The sequence below is a fragment of the Gorilla gorilla genome, chromosome 19 (assembly GCF_029281585.2).
Source record: "Gorilla gorilla gorilla isolate KB3781 chromosome 19, NHGRI_mGorGor1-v2.1_pri, whole genome shotgun sequence".
NCBI classification, from domain to species: domain Eukaryota; kingdom Metazoa; phylum Chordata; class Mammalia; order Primates; family Hominidae; genus Gorilla; species Gorilla gorilla.
Window position 1 is genome coordinate 51,494,099 of NC_073243.2, and position 22,368 is coordinate 51,516,466.

At 35.4% G+C, this 22,368-nt stretch overlaps 1 protein-coding gene across 2 annotated transcripts in view; it reads right to left on the reverse strand.

Annotated features, from left to right (window-relative positions):
- RAB3C (RAB3C, member RAS oncogene family) overlaps positions 1 to 22,368 on the reverse strand; it is a 277,296-nt gene that overhangs the window by 125,208 nt on the left and 129,720 nt on the right. For both annotated transcript variants that reach the window (XM_019013650.3, XM_004058811.5), the window contains exon 3: positions 8,230 to 8,348. In XM_019013650.3, the coding sequence (XP_018869195.1) occupies positions 8,230 to 8,348 (119 nt within the window). The remainder of the gene's footprint in view (positions 1 to 8,229; positions 8,349 to 22,368) is intronic.

Genomic DNA, 22,368 nt, shown 5'->3' on the forward strand with positions numbered 1-22,368 from the left:
TTGTTATTGGCAGGCTAACTTTCATGTTTAACATGAAGTAACCTTAATTTAAGACCACTATGTAGTTTTGGAGGGGAAAGAAAAAGAAAAAAACTGCACAAGGGAACATTTGAAGGTGAAATTTCATTCTAGTTTCAGCATATCTGCAGTGGTACCCTGAATGTCACAGAAATGAATTATTTAAAACTGATAGGAAGAGAGTGTTAGACTTTTATCAGCCTCTGATTTCTTAAAAAATATCAATCTGCTTACCAGATTTCCCGCTCTTAAAAAACCTCTATATTTATAGTTCTTCATTGTATCATAAAAAGCAGAATGTAAATAAATAAGAGAGGGGGAGAAAAGCCAATGATATTCTTCTACAGGAAATACAGCAGCCTGTGGCCATGCCATACTTAGAACAGAAAGATGTTAAAATTAGGGATGGAGAAGATTTTAAATCAAGTTCAAATGCACTGCAATAGGTGCAGACCCTGAGCCACAGTGCTAGAAAGAGCCTGGGCAGGTACTTGAGGTCACGTTCTAATTGAAACCCAGTAAACTCTCTGGTCACAACCCATTTGAGAAACACTTCGAAGGAAGTGAAGTTTTCAGCGGTGATCTGGTATTTCTATACTTACTTAAGCCTATTTAGGACCTATCTCTTTAATAAATCATTCATTAACTTATTTCTTAAATCAAACCCTGCTGGGGGATCCAGACACAGAATACTGTGTTTTTAAAAAAGAAGTAGTCTTTACTTTTCCAAAACCATGGAGCCACTAGATTGCTGCCTTTGCCTCTACAACTCTATGCTCCTTAACAAACTGTAGATTTAAGCAAATGGATATCTGGCAAATTAGCCTAGTTAAGGACCATGATGACACACATTTTTACCACATGGACAAGTCTGAAGCACATCGTAAACATCATTGCAGCTTCCAGTGTGATTGTTTATAGCCATCTAACATCCCTGTGATTTTTATAAAACACTCCAATTAATTAAGACAACCTCACTAGGTCTGCGTTTTCTATGTAGTTTTACTCACTCATTCCATGAATATGGTCTGCATTTTCTATGTAGTTTTACTCACTCATTCCATGAATATTGAGCAGCCATTAAGTGCCAGGCACTAGAGTAGGCACTGGGATGTAAAAGTGGGGAAGATAAACAGACTATCTTCGAGGAAGTTAGAATCCAGCAGGAAAAAAGATAACCAAATAAGCAGTTTTATACGTTGTAACATATACTGGGTAGTATTTGTTTCTAGAGCTCACTACATAAGCAACTAACCTACTCTGGGATTAAGAAAAGTTTCTCAGAAGAAATGAGAATCTAGCTAAAATCTGAATGATGACAATAAATTAGCTTGATCTGGGTGAAGGTTGGAGGAATATGGTTTGTTATGAAAGGCAGAGCCCAGGGGAAGAGAGACCCAGAGGTATGAGAAGTTCAAGGGACTGAAAGAAGTTCAGAAACTAGAAAGAATTGAGCAAATATATTAATATAAGGTCAGCATCTGGTTTCCAAAATATTGGATGGAATATAAGCACCTGAGGTCTTCCTCAGAGAGCATAAGTTTACATATCAAACTGCCTATCCAGCTCCTATCAAAGGCATAAAGCAGAAAAAGACATTTAGAGAAGATAGTCTAGGAAGCATGTAATCCATTCATTCTCTTGAGTGGTTACCATTCAGTTCTTGGATCATTTGAGACCACAAGAACTCTACGTGCTTGGATTATATTTGCCCAGCCACTCACAGAGGCCTTCACTGAAGGTGCTCAAATATTCTGTCTTCTTTAAGAAAGAAAAAAACGAGTCTCATGGCCTTTTTAGTACTAGTTATAAAAGCTATTGTTAACATAAACCCAATGTGCCCCAAATAAAAAGCATTTCCATCCAAATTCAACAAAAACTTTTTTGAAGTTTCTTATTGCCCTGTAAGATTGATATGTTTTTTTCTCCTTTCCTATAATGAGAGCTATATAATATATCATGTTTAATAAATAAAATATAAAAAAAAATTTTTTGGCCTTGGTTATTACCTTGGTTTTCAGCAATCTCATAACCAAATTGTATTTCAAGCACAATAACCGTTTGACCCTTTGGATTTTCATAAGCTTTAAAATTCTCTATAAGACACCTTTTATGCAACCCCTCAGATCTTCCCGGACTCACCTGTCTGAAGCGCTCTTGGTCGCTTGTTCATTCCTTCTGCTAACCACTTCTGCAAGGGCTCTTCTGGACTATCACCTGTGTTATCATGACATGGGCACAGCCCAAAGCAGCTCATCTCAGGCCAATGCCACAGACCTCTTGCCTCCCACACTGAAGTTTCCCTGCTGCTGCTGAGCCATGAGTCACCCATATATGTGTAACTGGGAAGTGTGGAAGAGTTAAAGTCCCAGAAGTGAACATTGGACCAATAGAAGAGAAAAGCTAGTGGGTCAGTTCTTCCTTCCTTCTACCAGATAGTCTGTCCTGAGATGCATTATTCATAAAGCACCTCTGAAGACGTTCCTGTGAGATCAATGGTCAGTTATACTTGCTACCAAGTAGAGATCAGTTTGCAAATCCCAACACCCTCCATGTTTGTTCTCTCTCTTCCCTGATGCTCCCTTTTCTCCTCACTCCTGCTTCCAGGCCCTGTATGTCCCAATAAACTATTAGCACATAAAGCTTTTTCTTCTCTGTTTCAAGGGAACGACAGCTACAAACCATCATCCTGATTCTTGGGAGTTACTTTCTGCTCATATTTTACTAACCACAGTGTATGCATTTTTTTTATGTTGAGTTTCTCACATTCTTTTTGAAAATTTATAGATTCTACATAAATTCTGAATAGGCTTACCGTGAGCTTAATTTTGTATTAATTTTACAGAACTGGGGAATTTGGCCAAAGAGGATAATTTAACTCCTTAAATAAAATTCCATTGGAAAATTCAAAGCACAGTTTAATGTGTTTTCAAAAAAGAGATAGCTTCCATTTCCTCAAAATAATCTGTTAGCTTGCTGCTTGCTACTCTCTCTGAATCTCCATGCTTGCTGATATGGTTTGGCTGTGTCTCCACCCGAATCTCACCTTGAATTGTAATAATTCCCACGTGTCATGGGAGGAACCTAGTGGGAGGTAACTGAATCATGGGGCGGGTTTTTCCCATGTTGTTCTTATGATAGTAAGTCTCCGAGATCTGATGGTTTTATAAATGGCAGTTCCCCTGAACATGCTTTCTTGCCTGCTGCCATGTAAAATGTGTTTTTGCTCCTCCTTCACCTTCTGCCACGACTGTGAGGCCTCCCTGGCCATGTGGAACTGTGAGTCAATTAAACTTCTTTCGTTTATAAATTACCCAGTCTTGGCTGTCTTTATTATCAGTTTCAGAACAGACTAATACACTTGCCTTCTCCTTAACAGACCAGAATTTGTGTGTAATAAAACGTTTTTTGAAAAGAGAACTTTAATTCTTCCTATATAGTAAGACAGTTTTAGGATTTTGGAGAAATCACAGTCAGCAAGCTTTTTTTTCTTTCTGTATAATCAAAGTGCATTTTGTTGGGAAGAGTAGCTGAAACTTTAGCTGCAGCTCAGCTTTAATTAATTTTTCTTTTTGCTAGATATGTTTTTCTATATTTTTTTATACACTTAAGATCAGCACTTGGAGACCAGTAATTTAAAGAATGTGTTTCTTTGTGCCTATTTTTTTTTTTTTTTTTTTTTTTTTGAGACGGAGTCTCGCTCTGTCGCCCAGGCTGCAGTGCAGTGGCGCGATCTCGGCTCACTGCAAGCTCCGCTTCCCGGGTTCACGCCATTCTCCTGCCTCAGCCTCCCGCGTAGCTGGGACTACAGGCGCCCGCCACCACGCCCGGCTAATTTTTTGTATTTTTTAGTAGAGACGGGGTTTCACTGTATTAGCCAGGATGGTCTCGATCTCCTGACCTCGTGATCCGCCCGCCTCGGCCTCCCAAAGTGCTGGGATTACAGGCGTGAGCCACCGCGCCCGGCCGCCTATTTCTTTCAGAATACCTTATTTCCTGTTGTAGAAGGCCATCACTGAATATCAGCAAGCTTCCTCACCCACAACCACCATTCAATTATACTGTACGTGTAGAGTAGGCTTTAGTAGCTACAGTGGAATGGTTTTCCCCAAAGGGCTTTTTTCTTTTATTATACAATTCTATTCTTATTCCTTAAACATTTCTTAAGATTTCTGATTTTTTTTACTTTTGAAATTAATAATAATTTTTAAAATATCCATTTTGTGCTAGTTATTATGTCAAAAAGGAAATACAGATAAATAAGATAGTCTTTCCCTACAAATAGTTTCTAATGTAGTAGGAACTTAAGGCAAGTATACACTTAAGAAAAATGAAAAGATAAATATAATTGGTGCCATAGCGGCAATACACACACAATCTTAAATCTATTGTTGAGAGGAAGAATAGAACCGTTAATTCCTGGCTATGTCAGTTTGAAGTAATTTCTGTATTTTTTGCTGGGAAATCAGGATGTAATTCTGTTTAGTACTTTAGATCATCTATTCAAAATATATATTGGATTAATATAGGATATGTATGTGTGTATATATATAATATAAATATACATATAGTATATGTATGTGTATATATATATAAATATAAAATACAATATATTTTGTGTTTATATATATACATACACACAATGTACATTATGTAACACATATTGTGTGTATGTGTGTATGTATATTTTATTATATGTAACATATAAGTTATATATAATGTATATTTTATTACATATAATAAAATATAAAATGGAAGGACATTCTGACATGCTACAATATGGATGAAACTTGAGGACAGTATGTTAAGTAAAATAAGCCAGTCACTAAAAGACAAATACTGCATGATTCCACTTATATGAGCTACTTAAAGTAGTTAAAATCGTAGAGACAGAAAGCAGGTTGGTGTTTGCTGAGGGGTGCAGGGAGAGAGTGATGGGGAGTTACCATTTAAATATAAGTTTTGCAAGATGATAAGAATTCTGGAGCTGGATGGTGGTGATGGTTGAATGTATTTAATACTACTGAACTATATACAGAAAAAATGGTTAAGACAGTAAATCTTATGTTATATATATTTTACCACGATAAAGAAATGAGAAAAAATAAGAGTGCATATATTGCATTGTATTGTACTGTATTCTGTAATGGGGAAAAATGATTAATGAAAATATAATGAAATAATAGCAGAGTCCGCTAGGTCTTACGTGATCTGCAGAAAGTGCCAGGGTAGTGTGGGTGCAGAGATGAGGGTGTGGATAGTATTGTCTGCTATGAATAAAGGTGGGAGAGGGTAGGAAAAGGGGTAGAGATATCTTTTAATCTTTTAAAGCTTTGTAAAAGAGATAGACTTGAAAAGTAAATAGACTTTTTAAAGATAACAGAGGAAGTATTTCAGGCAGAGAAACAGAGGTAGTAAAAGGATGGAGTTCAGGTAAACTGAGAAAATTTCTGTTTAGATGAAACATAGAGCGTATGGAAGAGAGTCGTAGGAGATGATGTCAGTGAAATAGATACCTGGAGGTTGCACTGTCCACTATGTTAGTGAGTTTGGATTTCATTATAAATCAATGGTCTTAACCAGAAATGGGCTTCAGAATCACCTGTGCAGCCTTAAAAAATTCATATGCCCGTGTATCTCACGGGAGACTTGATTTAGTAGATCCAGAGTGGAGTCTGGGCTTGTATATGTTGTCAAAGCTCTACAGGTGATTAACATGTGCTCCCAGAATCGCTACTGTACATAATATTACTGGAAGTTTTATTTTTAAGGCCCGAGATGTAATAAGGTTCACTTATGTAGCTCTGATGGCAATAAGATGGATCACCTGTAGAGGGTGGAACCTGAAGATAAGGAGACAAGATAAAAGACTCCTAAACGAATGGTTTGGATTGACACATTGGCAATAGGAAGAAAAAAGAGCAATAGATTGGAGAGGCGTTTAGAAAGTCAAAATGATTGGACTTGGTGGTGAATGAGATTCTATTTGTAAAAGAGGAAGAAATAAAAGACAGTGCTCATATTTCTACATCAGATAACTGGGTGATGGTGGATCTATTAACTGAGATAGTAAATGCTGGCATAGGTACTAAACGCTCTGTCTGATGGATCGGCTGTCAAAGTGAGGTGCTCAATAAGTGCTTGTTGAATGAATTAAAAAACCCTAATAAATCAAGTGATCATCTAATTTTGGATGAAAAAAGTAGGTAAGGGTTTGTTTCTAGAAGAGGCTTTTGTTGGTTTTTGACAAATCTATATGCCTTGGGGCAGATGGAGTAGCAGATTGAGGAAAGAGACATGCAAAGCAGAGAAAAAAAGGATAGAAGAAAAGAAGCACAAATGTTGGAAGGTTTAAGCTGGGCTTCAGAAACAATGAATGGTTTAGTTTGCTTATAGAATAGTAAGAGATGAAGGCATGAAGATATAGTGGCACCATTACATGGTATGTCTGAAAGTCAGGCTGAGGAAGTTTTAATTAATTCAGCAGGCATTGATGAGACAGGAATTTTGGGCAGAGGTCTTCCATGTTTTTAAGATCTTGTTCTTTTGGAAAACTTATAATAGCACTTCTGGCCTGGGATTCCTGGATCTCAACATTTTAAGACAGGAAGTAGTCAAGGTTAAAATTACCATATTACATAGCAATATGTGTTTCAGGCTATCTGTGGCAATTAACTAGATATCATAACACTCTTAATTGAACCAACCTTTTTGTCACTAACTTGAATGCTACTTTTATCATCAACTATATCCCCATATAGATTTATGCCTATCTCTGGATTTTCTATTTCATTTCATTTTGTACAAAATCTGCTGTATTTAATTAAGATTGCCTTGAGTTTATAAATTAGTTTGAGAAATACTGGCATTTTTACAATATTCAGTTTACTAAAACGAATAGTTACTTAAGCTTTCTTCTGCATTCCTCAGTGGAAGATACTTATGTTTTCATATACATCTTAAAATTGTCTTTTTTAGTTTATAACCCTGTATTTCTCTTTTGAATTGCTATTGCCAATGGTATTATTTCTTGCATTGTACCTCTGTGTGTGTGTGTAAATAAGAAGTCTTCCTACATGAACAATTAAAATTGGAAAGAAAAAAGCAAAAGCAAATGGAAATATTTTTAATAGTATCTAACCCTCACTGAACTGATATATATGTAAAAATCATTTTGGATAATATTATCATAGAAAACAAACAAAAAAGAATGCTGTCTGTTTTGCCTATGTATTGTCAAAGTTTTCCTTACATAAGATAATATGTGATTATATTTACAGTTAAAGTGTGGTATTTTTTCAGTCAGTCGTAGCCACCACCAGTGGGAACTCTATTTTGGGAGCTCCATTTCCTTCCTAATGTCACACAAAGCCCTACCTAGATTCTCGCTCCTTCCACAGAAAAACCGTCCTCTTTAGCCCTGTGCTTGAGCTCATGACCAGATCTCACTGGCTTTTCAGTGTCTGCTCTCAAGGTGCTGGTGTGATAGAATGAAGGATACTGTAGCCGTAGGAATAACCCCCCACCGTAAACACTCATCAGGGCCAGAAGTATTTTCAGATAGTTTGATGCAGCTATGAGTCAGAAAAAGTTTTGGTTTTATCTTATCCTTTATCTCAGTCCTTCAAAATTTTTCAGTTTGAATAACCTGTTTAACAAATCTTTTGGATAAGGGGTCCATAAACTTTTTTCATAAATGGACAGATCGAAAATATTTTAGGCTTTACCGGCAATATGGTTTCTGTTGCAACTACTTAACTCTGCTGTGGTGGTGTTAAGGCAGTCAAAGACAACAATGCGGGGAGTGTATTCTAATAAAAGTTGATTTACTAAACAAGCAGTAGGCCAGATTTGGCGCAAGAGCCATAGTTTCTAGATCCCTATTTTAGACCAGTAAACTTCCAAACCATTCGTTATTTATATTTTAAAAAATCAAAAGCAATGCACTCGTTTCCATGGAAGCAATGATGACAAAATGCAAAGCTCTGGAATGAACAAAATGCAGAAAAATCATCAGAATGACTTCTTATCAATCCCTAAATAATGCTTCTGTGCATAAACAGCATTTTTTTTTAAATGAAGCACAAGCGGGATTGTAGTATAATGTAAACACATATATTACATTGCGGTGTGGTCACTGCTTTGGGAAGAAAGACAGAGTTGACCGGAGAACCATCATTATCAGTAATAAGAGTATTTGCTCTGACTTACCAATCTTGTACTGCATTGAAGGATTCTTCATTTGTAATGTCATACATTAAAATAAAGCCCATGGCTCCACGATAATAGGCTGTGGTGATAGTCCTGTATCTTTCCTGGCCTGCTGTGTCCTAAAGAATAAAAAAAAAAATGATAATCTCTCAGAAATAAGGCAATACATTTTTGGGAAGTGACTAATAATTCCAAAAAGAGTCAAAATAGAGTTTAAAATGTACTTGTTGTGTATAGCTGTCTATCTTTTTTAGTCTTGTTTCCCCTAATGATTTTTAAAAATGATTTTTTTACTGATACATAATAGATGTAGATATTTTCAGGGTACATGTAATAATTTAATATATTTATATAATTTGTAAAGATCAAATCAGTATAATTAAGATATACAACACCTTAAATATTTGTCTTTTCTTTATGCAGAAACATTCAAATTATTCATTCCTAGCTACTTTAAAATATACAATCGATTATTGTAAATTATAGTCACCCTACTGAGTTATCAAACACAACATCTTATTTCTTCTACCAAACTCTATATTTGTACTTCAAATGACCAAATCTAAAAATTATTGGCATTCAAAAGAGTTGAGCAGGAGCAAGTGATAGAAAGCATATTTAAAGAAATAATAAGAGAAAACTTTCCAAAGCTTGAGAAAGAGATAAATAATCAGAGGTAGCAAGGTCAGGGAATACCAAACAGATTTGACCCAAATAAGACTACCCCAAGGCTTATAATAGTCAAACTCTCAAAGGTCAAGGACAACTGGAGAATCCTAAAAGCAGCAAGTACGAAGAAGCAAATAACATACAAAGGAGCTCCAATTTGTCTGACAACAGGCTTCTCAATGAAAACCATAAAGGCCAGGAGAGAGTGGGACTGCATTTTCAAAGTGCTGAAGAAACCTGCCATCCAAGAATACTGTAGCCAGCAAAAATATCCTTTATCTATGAAGGAGATGAAGTCTTTCTCAGGCAAACAAAAGCTGAGAAAATTCACCACCACCAGACCCATCTACAAATGCTAAAGGGAGTTCTTCAATTTGAAAATAAACTCCATTAATATGCAAAAAGAAGACACTTAAAGGTATAAAACCCACTGGTAAAATTAAGCACATAGACAAACTGACAATACTGTACAATTGTGGTGGCAATCCCCTCATAACTCTAGTATGAAGCCCAAAAGACAAATCTATGAAAACAACAGTAGTTACAGCAACCTGTTAAGAGAAAGGCAATATAAATATATGTAAATTGTAATAATACAAAGTCAGAATGTGGGAGGATGGAGTTAACGTGCAGAGTGTTTTTTTTTTTCATTTGTTTCTTTGTTTCTGTTCTTTTCTTTGTGATCTAGGATAAGTTGCTACCTCTTTTAAACCACTTTTATGTCCTAATGATTTTTATATGGCAGTTCTGCAATATTCTGAAAAATTCTTTTTTTTGTAAAGAACCCGCTCAAAGTATCTTCTACATATGTTTACTTTCATTAAGCAGCATCTGACTATAGAAAACAAAATAAAAAGATAGATCATATTTATTTAAAATCTGAGCTTTTTATTGCAGTTTAAGATCAGAGGAGTATATTAGCTCCACCACTATGCATTTGTCTATCTACTAAGTACAAGCCACTGTGGGGAAAAAAGGAAGTTTATAAAAAGGTCCCTGCTTTTAAGAAGCTTGCAATTCAGTCTCAGTTTATTTAATGGTAAAATGGGAATAAAAAAACCTGCTTTGTATGTATGTTTGAGTCAGACAGATCCAGATTTGAGGTCCTTCTCTCCCATTAGATAGCCGAGGAATGTGGCCAAGTTACTGAACCTCTGTAAACCAAATCCCTCTAACATTTAGCATGCTTGTTAGGGTTCCATGAAGTAATTCATGTAAAGTGCTTCCCACAGAGAGCAGCACACAAAAATTGGTCAATAAATGGCAAGTACTAGCTTTTATTACTTAGATGTGGGACAGCAAGGCTAATACAAGATAAAGACAGCAGCTTACAAGTACAGAAGTTTGACATTTGCAAAAGAGAGATGGCATATAACAGTTAAATTTGGGAATCACAGGCAGATACATTACCAAAATGGACCTGTATATATCACATATACCTTATAGTGTAATTAGAGTAATTGTTCCTCAACTCAAACTCCCTCCTCAGGACCTGGGGCATCACTTATAATTCAAATGCTCTTCAGTTTCTCTCTTCGCCACTTTCCCTGGAAACTGGCATCTAACTTCTCTTTCCTAGTACTCTTTAGATGCTTAGCAGTTTGGACAGAAATATTATCTTCTTTCTGACATCAATCTGGACTCTCTTACCCCAGAGATGCCTCCTTTGGATTCAGAGTGCATCCCAGCTACCCCTAAGATTTAACAGGCCTTGGAGGCAAAACTAACATGTTGCACACAGAAACAGCTCCCTTTACCATCAAAATGAAATTAATGTCTCATAAGGTCACTATTGGGAAGGGCTCATGTTGAATTTGCTGTTCTTCACCCATAGGTGTGTACCTGCTTAGATGCTTACACCCCACCATGAACAGCAGTGTGTAACTAAAGATTGCCTACAACTCTTTCCCAATTTGTGTGTTATATCCTATTTGGCTCCTGAAAGTTTAGAGAAGAGTGATCAAAGGAGGCTGGGAATCAGTGAATTATTCTGGAAGAATGTAGGCTATAAAATGGAACTGAAAATTAGCTAAGAGTGTGATTTTTTGTGAAGCCAACAATTATATTCTACTCTTGGAGCAGGGGTAACGCTGGCCTGATTACAAGGTATTTATTTGGTAATTTTACAGAAAATAAAGTTTCAAAAGTAAGATGAAAACAGATTATAGCACTCAAAATAGCAGAAATAACATAAAACAGGTGAGGAAGATCTTTCAGAACATACTATCAATGGCAGAAAACAAAAAAGAAAGTAAAGATTTCACCACATGAAAATCTGTCAATCCCTTGAATATAAAAACAGTAGAATTAAAATGATAGAACATCAAATGATAAACTGGGAAGTATATTTGCATTAGACCAGAGAGACCAAAGGTTAATATATTTAATATGTAAAACGGTGCTAAGAAATCACTAAAAAAGTTAAATATTCTAATAGTAAAAATTATTGAAAAGGTAAATAAATGGTTAATGAATTTAAGAGTTGAATCCCAGCCATAACAATGCAATGTTGCATAATTGCATGACTATATGACAGAAATTACTTGGCCACTATTTGAATATTTTATTATACTTTGCTTACTATTTTATAAATATTTTAAAATAAAAATGTAGATGCTAGGGATAAACATAGATGTCGTAAAGTGTATCTCACTGGGACAAATATACAAATTAGGCAGAAAGAAGCAAATCTTGAACTTATTTGGATATTCTTGTATATTCATTGGATTTAATTCAGTTAGCAGTATATCCAACTGTGAAACAAAGAAGAAAGTTAGACAATATGGATAAAATGCCAGGACCAAACTTTAAAAGATTGTTTAAAATGAAAAGTATAAGCAAAGCTTTTGTGATATGTGTAAGCTTTCTGGCGAGCATAACCCCTTATAACCAGTCAGTCTATTTTAAAATTTTCCCACATTTGGCTTGGGTTCATATTTTCCAGAACATATTATCTATAAATGTAATTTACCATTTTTATTTTGCCTATTGTAAAGTAACTTTAAATGGCTTTCTTTTTCTCTTGGTCACGCTTTTTTTTTTTGGCATTGATTACAAAGCGTTTTTACAGGTTGGGACCCCATGCCTGCTGCCTTCTCTGCACTACAATACACAGCTTCCCCCTAACTTCTCAGTAGGGGAAAACAAACAGTATACCAAGACACTGCTAAGAGGTGACCCAGACCTTTTCTGTCAAGCATGTTTTCAGCACAGACACTGAATAATGTTGTATTGGAAAACTGACTTTATCTCTCTCTTCCTTCTTGACCTCTTCCAGTGATGGTGTCCCATTTTCATAAGATGTTAATTTCATTTTGACAGTAAAGAAACTTGTTCTTTGTTATAAAACGCATCAATTTCATATGTGGACATATTTAATCTTTGAGAGAGAAGAAATCAAGTCACCATTATATTCTGATTGAAATGTTACAGGAAACTGTTAGAAACCACGGGTTGAATAGCCATTATGTATCAAAATCAAAAAAGAGAGAGGGAAAAACCAGCTTTTAAGAAAAAAAAATAGAAGCTTTCAGATAGTACGTAAGTCACAGCAAGGGGCAAGATCTTCAACATCATTCTGATTTGAACCCAGAAATACAATCTAATTGCTAATATTTATCATTTAAAAGCTCTCAGGGAGAATAAGAAATTGCACTAAGTAGGGAAAATATAGTAAGAAACAAAATGAGAAAATTTATTCTCCAAATATAAAGAATAAAATTAAGCTAATAAACAGACACCAAGTTGACTTTGTTTTGGCTTTGAAAACAATTTCAGGATTATAAGCTCATTAGCATTTTCTTCCGTTATATCAGGAAGAAAAGGAAGTGGGAAAAACACTTCATTATAACTGACGTTTACTAATGATGGAAGAAGGTTATATCTGAAAGAAAAAAGCATTTTATAATGTCAAGTGCCACTAATGTAATTAAACTTGAACAGTCTCAGGTAACTAACTAAAATGGTATCTTTTCCCAATTTGCCCAGGAAGCTGGCTCAAAATCCTGGCTTTGTGTTGTTCCTCTCCCTAGCTGATGCTAATAGCTGGGTATACTTGCTGATTTTCCATAAATGTAGGCTTCTCGTGACTGAAAAAAACAACTGGAAATATCAGAGAGAAAATGAGGGATAAAAATGTGATTAAAAAATAAAAACTTTCTTCCATGAGTGATATAGCTTTCATTTTCCTCTTTTTTTTTGAAAAAAAAAATTATTTCAGTTAGCTTAAATATTTTGATTTCCTAATCATGTTTTTAGGGGAATTTTGGCATTAATGGCAAGTTTGATTAACAAATACTTGAATATCTGTCAAGAAAAAACTATAAAATAGAAAACATTCACAGCTTGATAAGTAGTAGCTTAAAATTTTTTTGGTTTGAATTTTGGCACTCTTTGTTTCTGCCTTAGAATGTTTTTCTAATGAAATCTTTCTTTTTTAAAACTGTATGTACTGAATTCTTAAAACCTTCTAAGGTCATGCAGAAATAACATTCAGTTTTAAAATTGAGGAAATAGCAGTCATTTGTAAGGTAGGAGTTGTAATGTAATTTCTTTTTTGTTTTAGTGGTTACTTCTCCTTGTATTCAATTAAAGGGAAAATGGGAGTAACCGTTAGTAAAGAAATATAACTCAAATAATATAACCACAATCAAAATACATTTATTGGATACCTAGACAGAGAAAAATAGATCAAAGGACAGACAATCCTGATACATGATAAAGTAGACAATTTTATAGGTGGAGAAACCAAATCAGAACACATTGATGTTAATTGCTCAACAGAAGTAGTTTGATTAAGCTATAGAAAAGAATATGTGATAACCCAAAGGGGAAAGTCAAAAGAAATGGGGGCTGGGAACAGTGTAATCCAAGACAAAAAACCTAATGAGTTTCCAAATGGACATAAAGAAGTGAAATAGAATAAATACTTAGTCATTGAGCACTCAGGCAAATGGGGATCTCTTAATTCATACCTAGTTACCGTTTGCCCAAAGAAAATGTTTTGAATCATTAAAGACAGATTAAATTATGCTCAGTATATTTTAATGTTAACACTGATTGATTCATTCAATAAACATTTAGTGGAACACCTATTACAAGTTAGGAACTGTGATAGGTATATATTAAACTTATTTTACCTATTCTAACCATATTTGTACATTTTAAAATTCTACACATTGAGAGCACTTAATTAGGAATACCATATTCTCTATACATCTACAAAAATTTAAAGTTGAAGGGAAAGGGAAAATGAGAGTAACCATTAGTAATGAAACATAACTCAAGTAATATCACCATTTATTTCCCTAAAGAACTAGACAGCATAGCAATTTAAAATTGTAATAGAGACAATTTATTTAGTGTCGAAGTCCCTCAACTCAGTTTCTGCTGTGGGTTGTATTGTGTCCCCCAGAAATATACACTGAATTCCTCACCCCAGAACCTATGAAGGTGACTTTATTTAGAAAAAGGGTCATTGCAGATGTAACCAAATTAAATGAGGTCTTCTTTTTTTAAATTATTTCAATAGGTTTTTGGGGAACAGGTGGTGTTTGGTTACATGAATTAAGTTGTTTAGTGGTTATTTCTGAGATTTTGGTGTACCCATCACCCAAGCAGTATACCCTGTACCCAGTAGGTAGGTCACTTTGGATTAAAATGGGCCCTAATCTTTACATACATAACACTTTAGAGACATAACACTCAGAGGAGAAAGCCATGTAAAGGCAGAGGCAGAGACTGGCCTGATGAATCTATAAGACAAGGACTGCCAAGAATTGGATTCTCCCCTAGAGCCTTCAGCGACAGCATGGCACTGCTAACACCTTAATTTAGAACTTCCAGCCTCTGGAACTGTGAGACAATAAATTTCTGCTGTGTTAAGCCACCCAGTTTGTGCCTGTTTGTTATAGCAGCCCTAGGAAACTAGCACAGTCACTGACCCCACTTTGCAATCTTCATGATCAGACTGAAGGCAATATAAATCTCAGAGCTACCCACACACACTGTTAGTACTTTACAGAAGAAAAAACTACAGAAAATTCAAGGTGGTCTATGGAGAAGTCAAACATAGTCTCACTGTGTGAATTCAGGAAAGATGTTATGCTAAAATCCACTACCATGTTCTACATTTAACTTACATTAAATTAAATGAAACTCTTCAAAAAAGTTGGTTTGATATATCTTGTTACTTTAAAAACTAGATATCTATCTATTTCTCTCTTATTCTAATGTATGTCTAATGTATTAGAAGGACAGAGCAATGTTGCTTGATATGACAAAAAATATATATTAGTTTCTGTTGGAATTTCATCCCAAAATGATTGAGATACTGTTCCAGAAAAATGTAAAGTCATGATGCATATACTGAGACACAACTCCCCCAAACAACAGAAACAACAGAATTTCAATTATTACACACCATGTTGTTTGTGTAATGTCATTAATACTTCTCCCAAGTTGCATTTTTAGAAATTTCCATAAATAGGCACAAAACAGTATTGAATTTGTCTTTTAAAAATAGTAAGAAAAATAGGAAGCTTAAATATTTTATGCTTTCTTGTTTCATTTGGAATGAAATGGAAACTTTTTCCTTAGAGCAGTTAATCCTCCATTAAAATAAAATTTACAAACCACTTTTCCCAACTGATCTTGTGCAGTCAGCCTGGCTTCATTTATGCATATTCAGTTATACAAGCATCTGTGAAACAAGCCCACGTTTTAGAAGAGTACTAATAAACCAGCCTCTAAATAGTTCTCCAATCAGCTTAACTCCCTACCTGTTGTCCTTTATCCAACCTTTTCATACCAGCAGATTTTATTGATCAGATTTTTCTTGTCATGATGTTTAGTTTTGAAATACCAAAAACCTTCATTTTACAATGGCATCCACTTCTAAGTAAAACCTAATAGAATAAGCCTGAGGCAGAAGGATAAAACCTGACCTATTATTTCATGGCAGTGTTACCATGGCAATTCATCTCTCCTGGAAGAGAGGAAAAGCCATAGATAGCTTTTTTATAAGGGGCCTTTGACTCCATTTTCAGTAATACCCTGACAGATCTAACAATTGCATGTTTCTGCTCATGAAAGTTGGAGATGGTTTTTAGTAAATGCTATTTAAACACTCAGAGGAACTCTCTTCAAGACCTTAATAAAATTTACAGCCGAAAGTATATAAAGGCATCTTTACTTATTTTATTTCAGTGCTTGTTTTCTAAGAATGTTTAACACAAAGGCAGGAGAAGACATCATTTTTGCTTTCCTTCTAATTAATCTTTTTGACATACTTTTTCCCAGTGGGATTTTGATTACACTCAATTTTTTCAAAACCTGCAGGATAAATACATAAATGCAGGCAGCTTACAGCTTTTAGTCAAGGTTGAGAATTGTTTTTCTTCACAGAACACAATAAGAAATGCTTGCATTAGATCAAATGCATTGCGTTTTAAAGGATAACAGGCTTTTGAATGAGACTTTTACTATTGCCCTAAAATAGGCAACTAAGACTCAAACCAGACTGTTTATAAAGGGATGGGCACTTTCATGCAGACAAAGCCATGTGCCGATTGGGCTCATTGAATAGTATCTGCTTAAACAATGAAATTTTGATCTGCTTTTGTGCAAGAGTACTTGATACCTGGAGAGAGACAACAGGGTTGAGGAAGGCGAGGCAGTGGAGAAGCCTGATTTCCCACAGGTTAGCATGGCTAGATTATGTGACTTTCCCATGGATCAGTAAACACTACAGCAGGTAGCTGCACTTGAGACATTTTGCCATTAAGCCATCTCCAAGAGAGCTGTCTCCTGGATGAGGTGTGGAAAGCTATGATGTATATTAATAGGGGCAGAAGAGAGCTGAAGAAATTTTAAAAGAGAAGGAATCTGAGCAAATCTTCCATGTCATGGCACTATGCAGCAAGAGAGCCCTAACAGGCTCCCTGAAGGTCCTCCATAAGGGAACCAGCATTCAGATGACCAGCATTCAGATGTCTGTCACACAGAAACTTGTCCTGTGGGTGGCAGGACAGGCTTCACTGAAGAAGCCAAGAAAGAATTGCAATTGCACATCAGGTTATGTACAGTCATCTGCCCTCCCTTCATCTCCCAGCTCTTCTTCATCCCTGATTTTGAAACAGCAAGAGCTACAAAAAGAAGGGACAGAAAGGGAGGATCAAACTGCCTTTTGATTGTACTACCAGTCACTGAAAATATAGTCAGATTTACGGTAAGGGAAGAATATTATTGTTAAACTGGATATGACAATTTTGCCTTTTTAAGCTGGGCTCAACAGTACTGAGATTTGTTTCTGTCTTAATAATCAACTTTTTAAAAAGCAGTTTTAGGTTCATGCAAAACCGGAGATATCTCATAAACACCCTAGCCCCACACATGCATAGCTTCCTCCACTATCAACATCCCCCACCCGAGTGGTACATTTTTTACAACTGATGAACCTACATTAACACATCATTATCACCCAAAGTCCGTAGTTTACATTAGGGTTCCCTCATGGTGCTTTACATCCTGTGGTTTTGCATAAATTTGTAATGACATGAATCCACAATTATAGTATCATATGGAGTAGTTTCACTGCCCTAAAAGTCCCCTGTGTTCTGCCTGAGTTGTTTTTTTTTTTTTAATAAGAGAACAATGACTGGAAATACTATGAGATCTATTCGAGTCATGGTTTGGGGATGGGTACAGGTGCTGGGCAGAGCACGATCAAAAACAGGGTTTAGATAAAACATCAAAGTATAGCACAAGTTTAGGCTTTTTACCGAGCTAACTACCAATAAAATATTATAAAAACAACATCAAGAATGTAGACTTAAACAGGGTGTTACATATATGCACATTCATATGTATCATGCCATTTATTTATTCGGAAGGAGTAGACCATTTTTTAGATGATGAAACTGAGAAATAAAGAGGTTAGGTGCCAGTTCTAAGTCACAGCGCTGGGAGGTGACACAGGTCATACCAAAGATCAGCTTTTCTCAAATATCCAAAGTCTAGTCCTCTTTCTGAATATTAGGTTGAATAGTGAAGAAGTTAGGTAATAGGTTTTTTTACTTTGGCTTTCTGTTTGATGTTATCATCTCGCTTTTGAACCTTTGTTCATGTATGTGCTTTAGATCTTTTTCAGCTTCGTTATGTCAAACCCCATTCATTTTTCAACCAATTGTAGCTGTGTCCAGTGCTAAGACTCTACTGAAATTGTTCATGCTAAAATAATCAATGACCTCATCACTGCCATATCCAGCAGTTTAACTTTTGGTTCTCATCTTACTTGTCTATTCTAAAACACATGGTATAGATGATAACCCCTTATTTCTTTAAATTCACTCTTCCAGGGCATGACGCTCTCCTGATTCTTTAGTCTCTCTAAGTTTTCTTCTTCATGTGGCGAGCTTCTCTTCCTGATTGGCAAGCTTCCCTTTCTGCTCACCTCTTCATGGTGCTATACAGGCTTCTGATCTTCATTCTCTCTCATCGTCTTGTATGATGCTACCAGATACTACACTTTATTCACAGTTTGAAATGTAATCTATAAATATAATAGTTCCGCTTACTAGGAAACCTTGACTACACTTCTGTATTCCAGAACCATATTTTCATCATGGGACACACAGATATCTCGAATTTAACTTGTGCAAAAAACGAAAGTCAATGAAATTCTCCCAAATCTACTGTGTCACCAGCACTTAAAATCTTTAATCACAACATCAAAACGCACAAATTTTTACAAGCTGAAAATGTTTCACCTATTCAATATTCTTCTTCTTCTTCCTTCATTAATTCCCTTCCATACTTTTAAAGATACAATTAGACAAGAAATTATCTTTCCTTAAGCTTAAGTCAGTCAAAGCAAAAGAAAAAAAATCACCTAAGATTTTTCTTTATTGCAATATTTTTATTCTCATCACCAGTCACAGCTCTGTCTACCCTCTAGGAAAAAAAAAATACTTTTAGTCCTGGAGAAAAGGCTAGTAGTATCTTCAAGAAGAAAAAAAAAGATGCACAGGAAACTCAGCCTGTGGAATTAAATACGTATTTGTGGAAAAGAAGACAAAAGTATAATTTAATAGATCATATAGTATTATAAGCCAGGAAACTTAGGTTCTGGTTGAATCTCTGGTACTTGTTAGAAAAGTGACTTTGGTTATCTCACTCGACTCTCTAGGCTTTGATTTTCTCATTTATAAATGAGAAACTACATTTTCTAAGTCCTTTTCAGCTCTGAATTAAAATATATTTTTCTTTCTCATAGTATTTTTGATACAGTGGATCAGAATCCTTTTATCAAGAAATTGGCCCACTAATATTTTCTATAATAACCACTATATTTATTTGTATATTTACTATCTTGTTCTATGACATTTGGTCTGATTATGTTATGTTTCTTTTTTTCATATCCTGCTTTCTCTTTGGTTAAAAATTTTCTATTTTGTCTAATCTCATTCATCTCTTTATTAATTTGGAAGTTATGCCTATAATAAAGTGATTATCAAAATGTAGACATTTATATTTAAAAAAAGCAAGCAATATCTTTAACTTCATTCTCCAAAATTCAATTTTTCAGTCATCCATTCCTATCATAAATCATAATGTTGTACAATGTTTTATATTTTAAACTACCTTGATTTTTTACTCCCTAAGTCAGACACTTTTTAACACAGACATTATTTATTTGTATTTATCCACATGTTTTCCAGTTTCTCTGCTCACAAGTTTTTCTTGTATCTCAAATCCTCCTTTCATGTTTTTGAAGTGCGTTTTTTAAGAAATCCCATTGGGGAAGGTCTGCTGGTAATAAATACTTCTTTTGCATGTCCAAATATATTTTTGTTTAACCCTTACTTATGAATAATGTTTAGCTGGGTGTATAATTCTAGTTATAGTCTATCTTCACTTTACCACATCATTCCATTGTCTTCAGGCTTCAGTTGATACCATTGAAAACTCTGCTGTAAATCTAATTATTGTTCCATTTTAATCACTACCTTTATTGCGATAAAGACCTCATGACTTCCATCACCATCCATACTACCATTCACCTCTTGTTCAAAACCATGCTATGTCTTCCTATTGGCTAGGAAATAAAGTCCAAGTTTCTTAGGCTCTTTTTCATTTGTCCCCAACATATGAACTATCATTACTCTGAAGCTACTTTTAGGAGCTTCTTTTCATCTTTGGTATTCTGTAGTTTCACTGCGATGTGGCTACATTTACATTCTTTTTACATGTGCTGCTGGGGGAATAACTGTGCTTCCCAATTTTGAGGATTATTGTCTTATAACAATTCTAGGAGAAAATTTCAGTTATTAACCCTTCAAGCTACTTTAACCTCATTTTAAAAATGTGTTTATTTTAGAATTCCAACTATATGTAAGTAGATAGGGTAACCATACGTCCTAGTTTGCCCAAGAATATCCTGGTTTATGCCTGTGTTTTATCAATGAATACTTAGTTAATTATTATCTCAAAAGTCCTCTAGCACCTGTTTAATTTAATTCATGTTTAAAGTCAGGTGAGGGTTTATAAAGCAAGTTCTTAATTTCTGATGTATTTTAAAGATTCTTGTTATATTACCATAGTCAATTCTAAAGAGTTGAATGTTTGCAAAAGTTCTAAAGCTCAGCTGATTTGCACACTGTGAACATGTTCATTTTAAAATAAAACCAGTGAGTTTGCCTCTAAAATAAGAATATTTCTCTGCCATGTGCAGTTCTTGCCCTGATTCTGACCAGCTTTCTCTAGTTAACTATTTTGAAAAGTGATTGTGTCACTCACGTAGGTCAAGATCACAGGCTGGTATCTGCCTCACAGAAGTGGCCTGTTTGATTAACGTCGTGTTTAAAATTCCTTAAGCTAACATTTTAAAATGTAAATTTTTTACACAAAAGCCCAGATTTCTAATTTGTTTTGAAAAATTTCAAAAGATGGTAAAAATGGTGCCTGCATTGCTGTGTGGCCATGGAGGACTACAACTAGTAGCAGCTGCCACTTTTGTACTCTTATCTGGCTGTCTTTATGTTGTTGACTGGCCCCTGAGGTATTGAAGTTTAGAGATGACCCCACTACCTCCATCACCATCTGTACTACCACTTGCTCCTGTTCAAAAACAGTCTATGTCTTCCTATTGGCCATAGAATAAAGTCCAAATTTCTTAGGCTACTTTTTATTTGGCCCCAAGATCCCTATCCAATTTTATATTTACATTTATACTTAGTATGTGTGTTTATTCTTTTGTTTTTGACCACTTCATGTCAGAATTTGGCCGTGTTTCCCAGCCTGTCCCTATGTTTTCTTATCTTTGTCTTCATTGACTACACTCCTCTCACCCATTTGACCTTGTGTTTTCATGTTCAAGAGAATCCACATATATCTTCAAAAATAAAAATAAAAACAAAAATATTCTAGGTCAGGCACGGTGGCTTATGCCTATAATCCCAGCACTTTGGGAGGCTGAGATGGGTGGATCACTGGAGGTTAGAAGTTCGAGATCAGCCTGGCTAACATGGTGAAACCCTGTCTCTACTAAAAATACAAAAATTAGCCGGGCATCATGGCACATGCCTGTAATCCCAGCTACTTGGGAGGCTGAGGCAGGAGAATCGCTTGAACCCGGGAGGCAGAGGTTGAAGTGAGCCAAGATCGCTCCACTGAACTCCAGCCTGGGTGACACAGCCAGACTCTGTCTCGAGAAAAAAAAAATCTACCAAATGGCTATTCTTTTTTTTGTAGACAGTTTTAAACCAAGAATAAAACTAGTTATTAACTTATCCCAAACAATTTAGTGCCTGGGTGAAATTGATGTTTGGACTCGAAATTGATACAAAGCAAAAATTATGTTGTTTAATCAATATTCTTAACCTAACTTCTTAATGAAAACCAACCAAACATTAAATATCTATATACCTAGCATTGTGTGGGGTACTGAGAAAAATACAAAGTAAACATCTACGAGATACAACCTTGAAATCAGTAAATTTGTATTTCCCATAAACTGGCAAAATGAAGCACACAAAGCAATCTGAGAGCCTGGTTGTGTGTGAAGTGTTTATAGTATGATGTAAGCACTAGAGAAATCAGAGAAAAAACAAATCAACGTAAGCTGAAGTAAGCTCCAGGAACGGGGACGGTTGGTGCAGGTTCCCAGTGATGGGTAGATTTTGATGGGCTGAGGGGTGTTTGTTACCACACGAAAATCACAATCATGGCAAAAAGGCTGACACTGATGTTCATCTTTTGTGCATTTTCTACCATTTTTACATTGTAAGAACTGAAACAATATTCAGGTATTGCAGAGGCTTCTGTTTGGCACTGAAAAATTCACCAGGCACTGCACATGCACAGTATGATGATCACACCCTCCCTATCTTTAAAACTATAGTATCCGAGGGGATGGTGGGGGTGGAGGGAAGGTACCAAGAACAAATTCTTGTGTATTCCAGAGGAGGATCC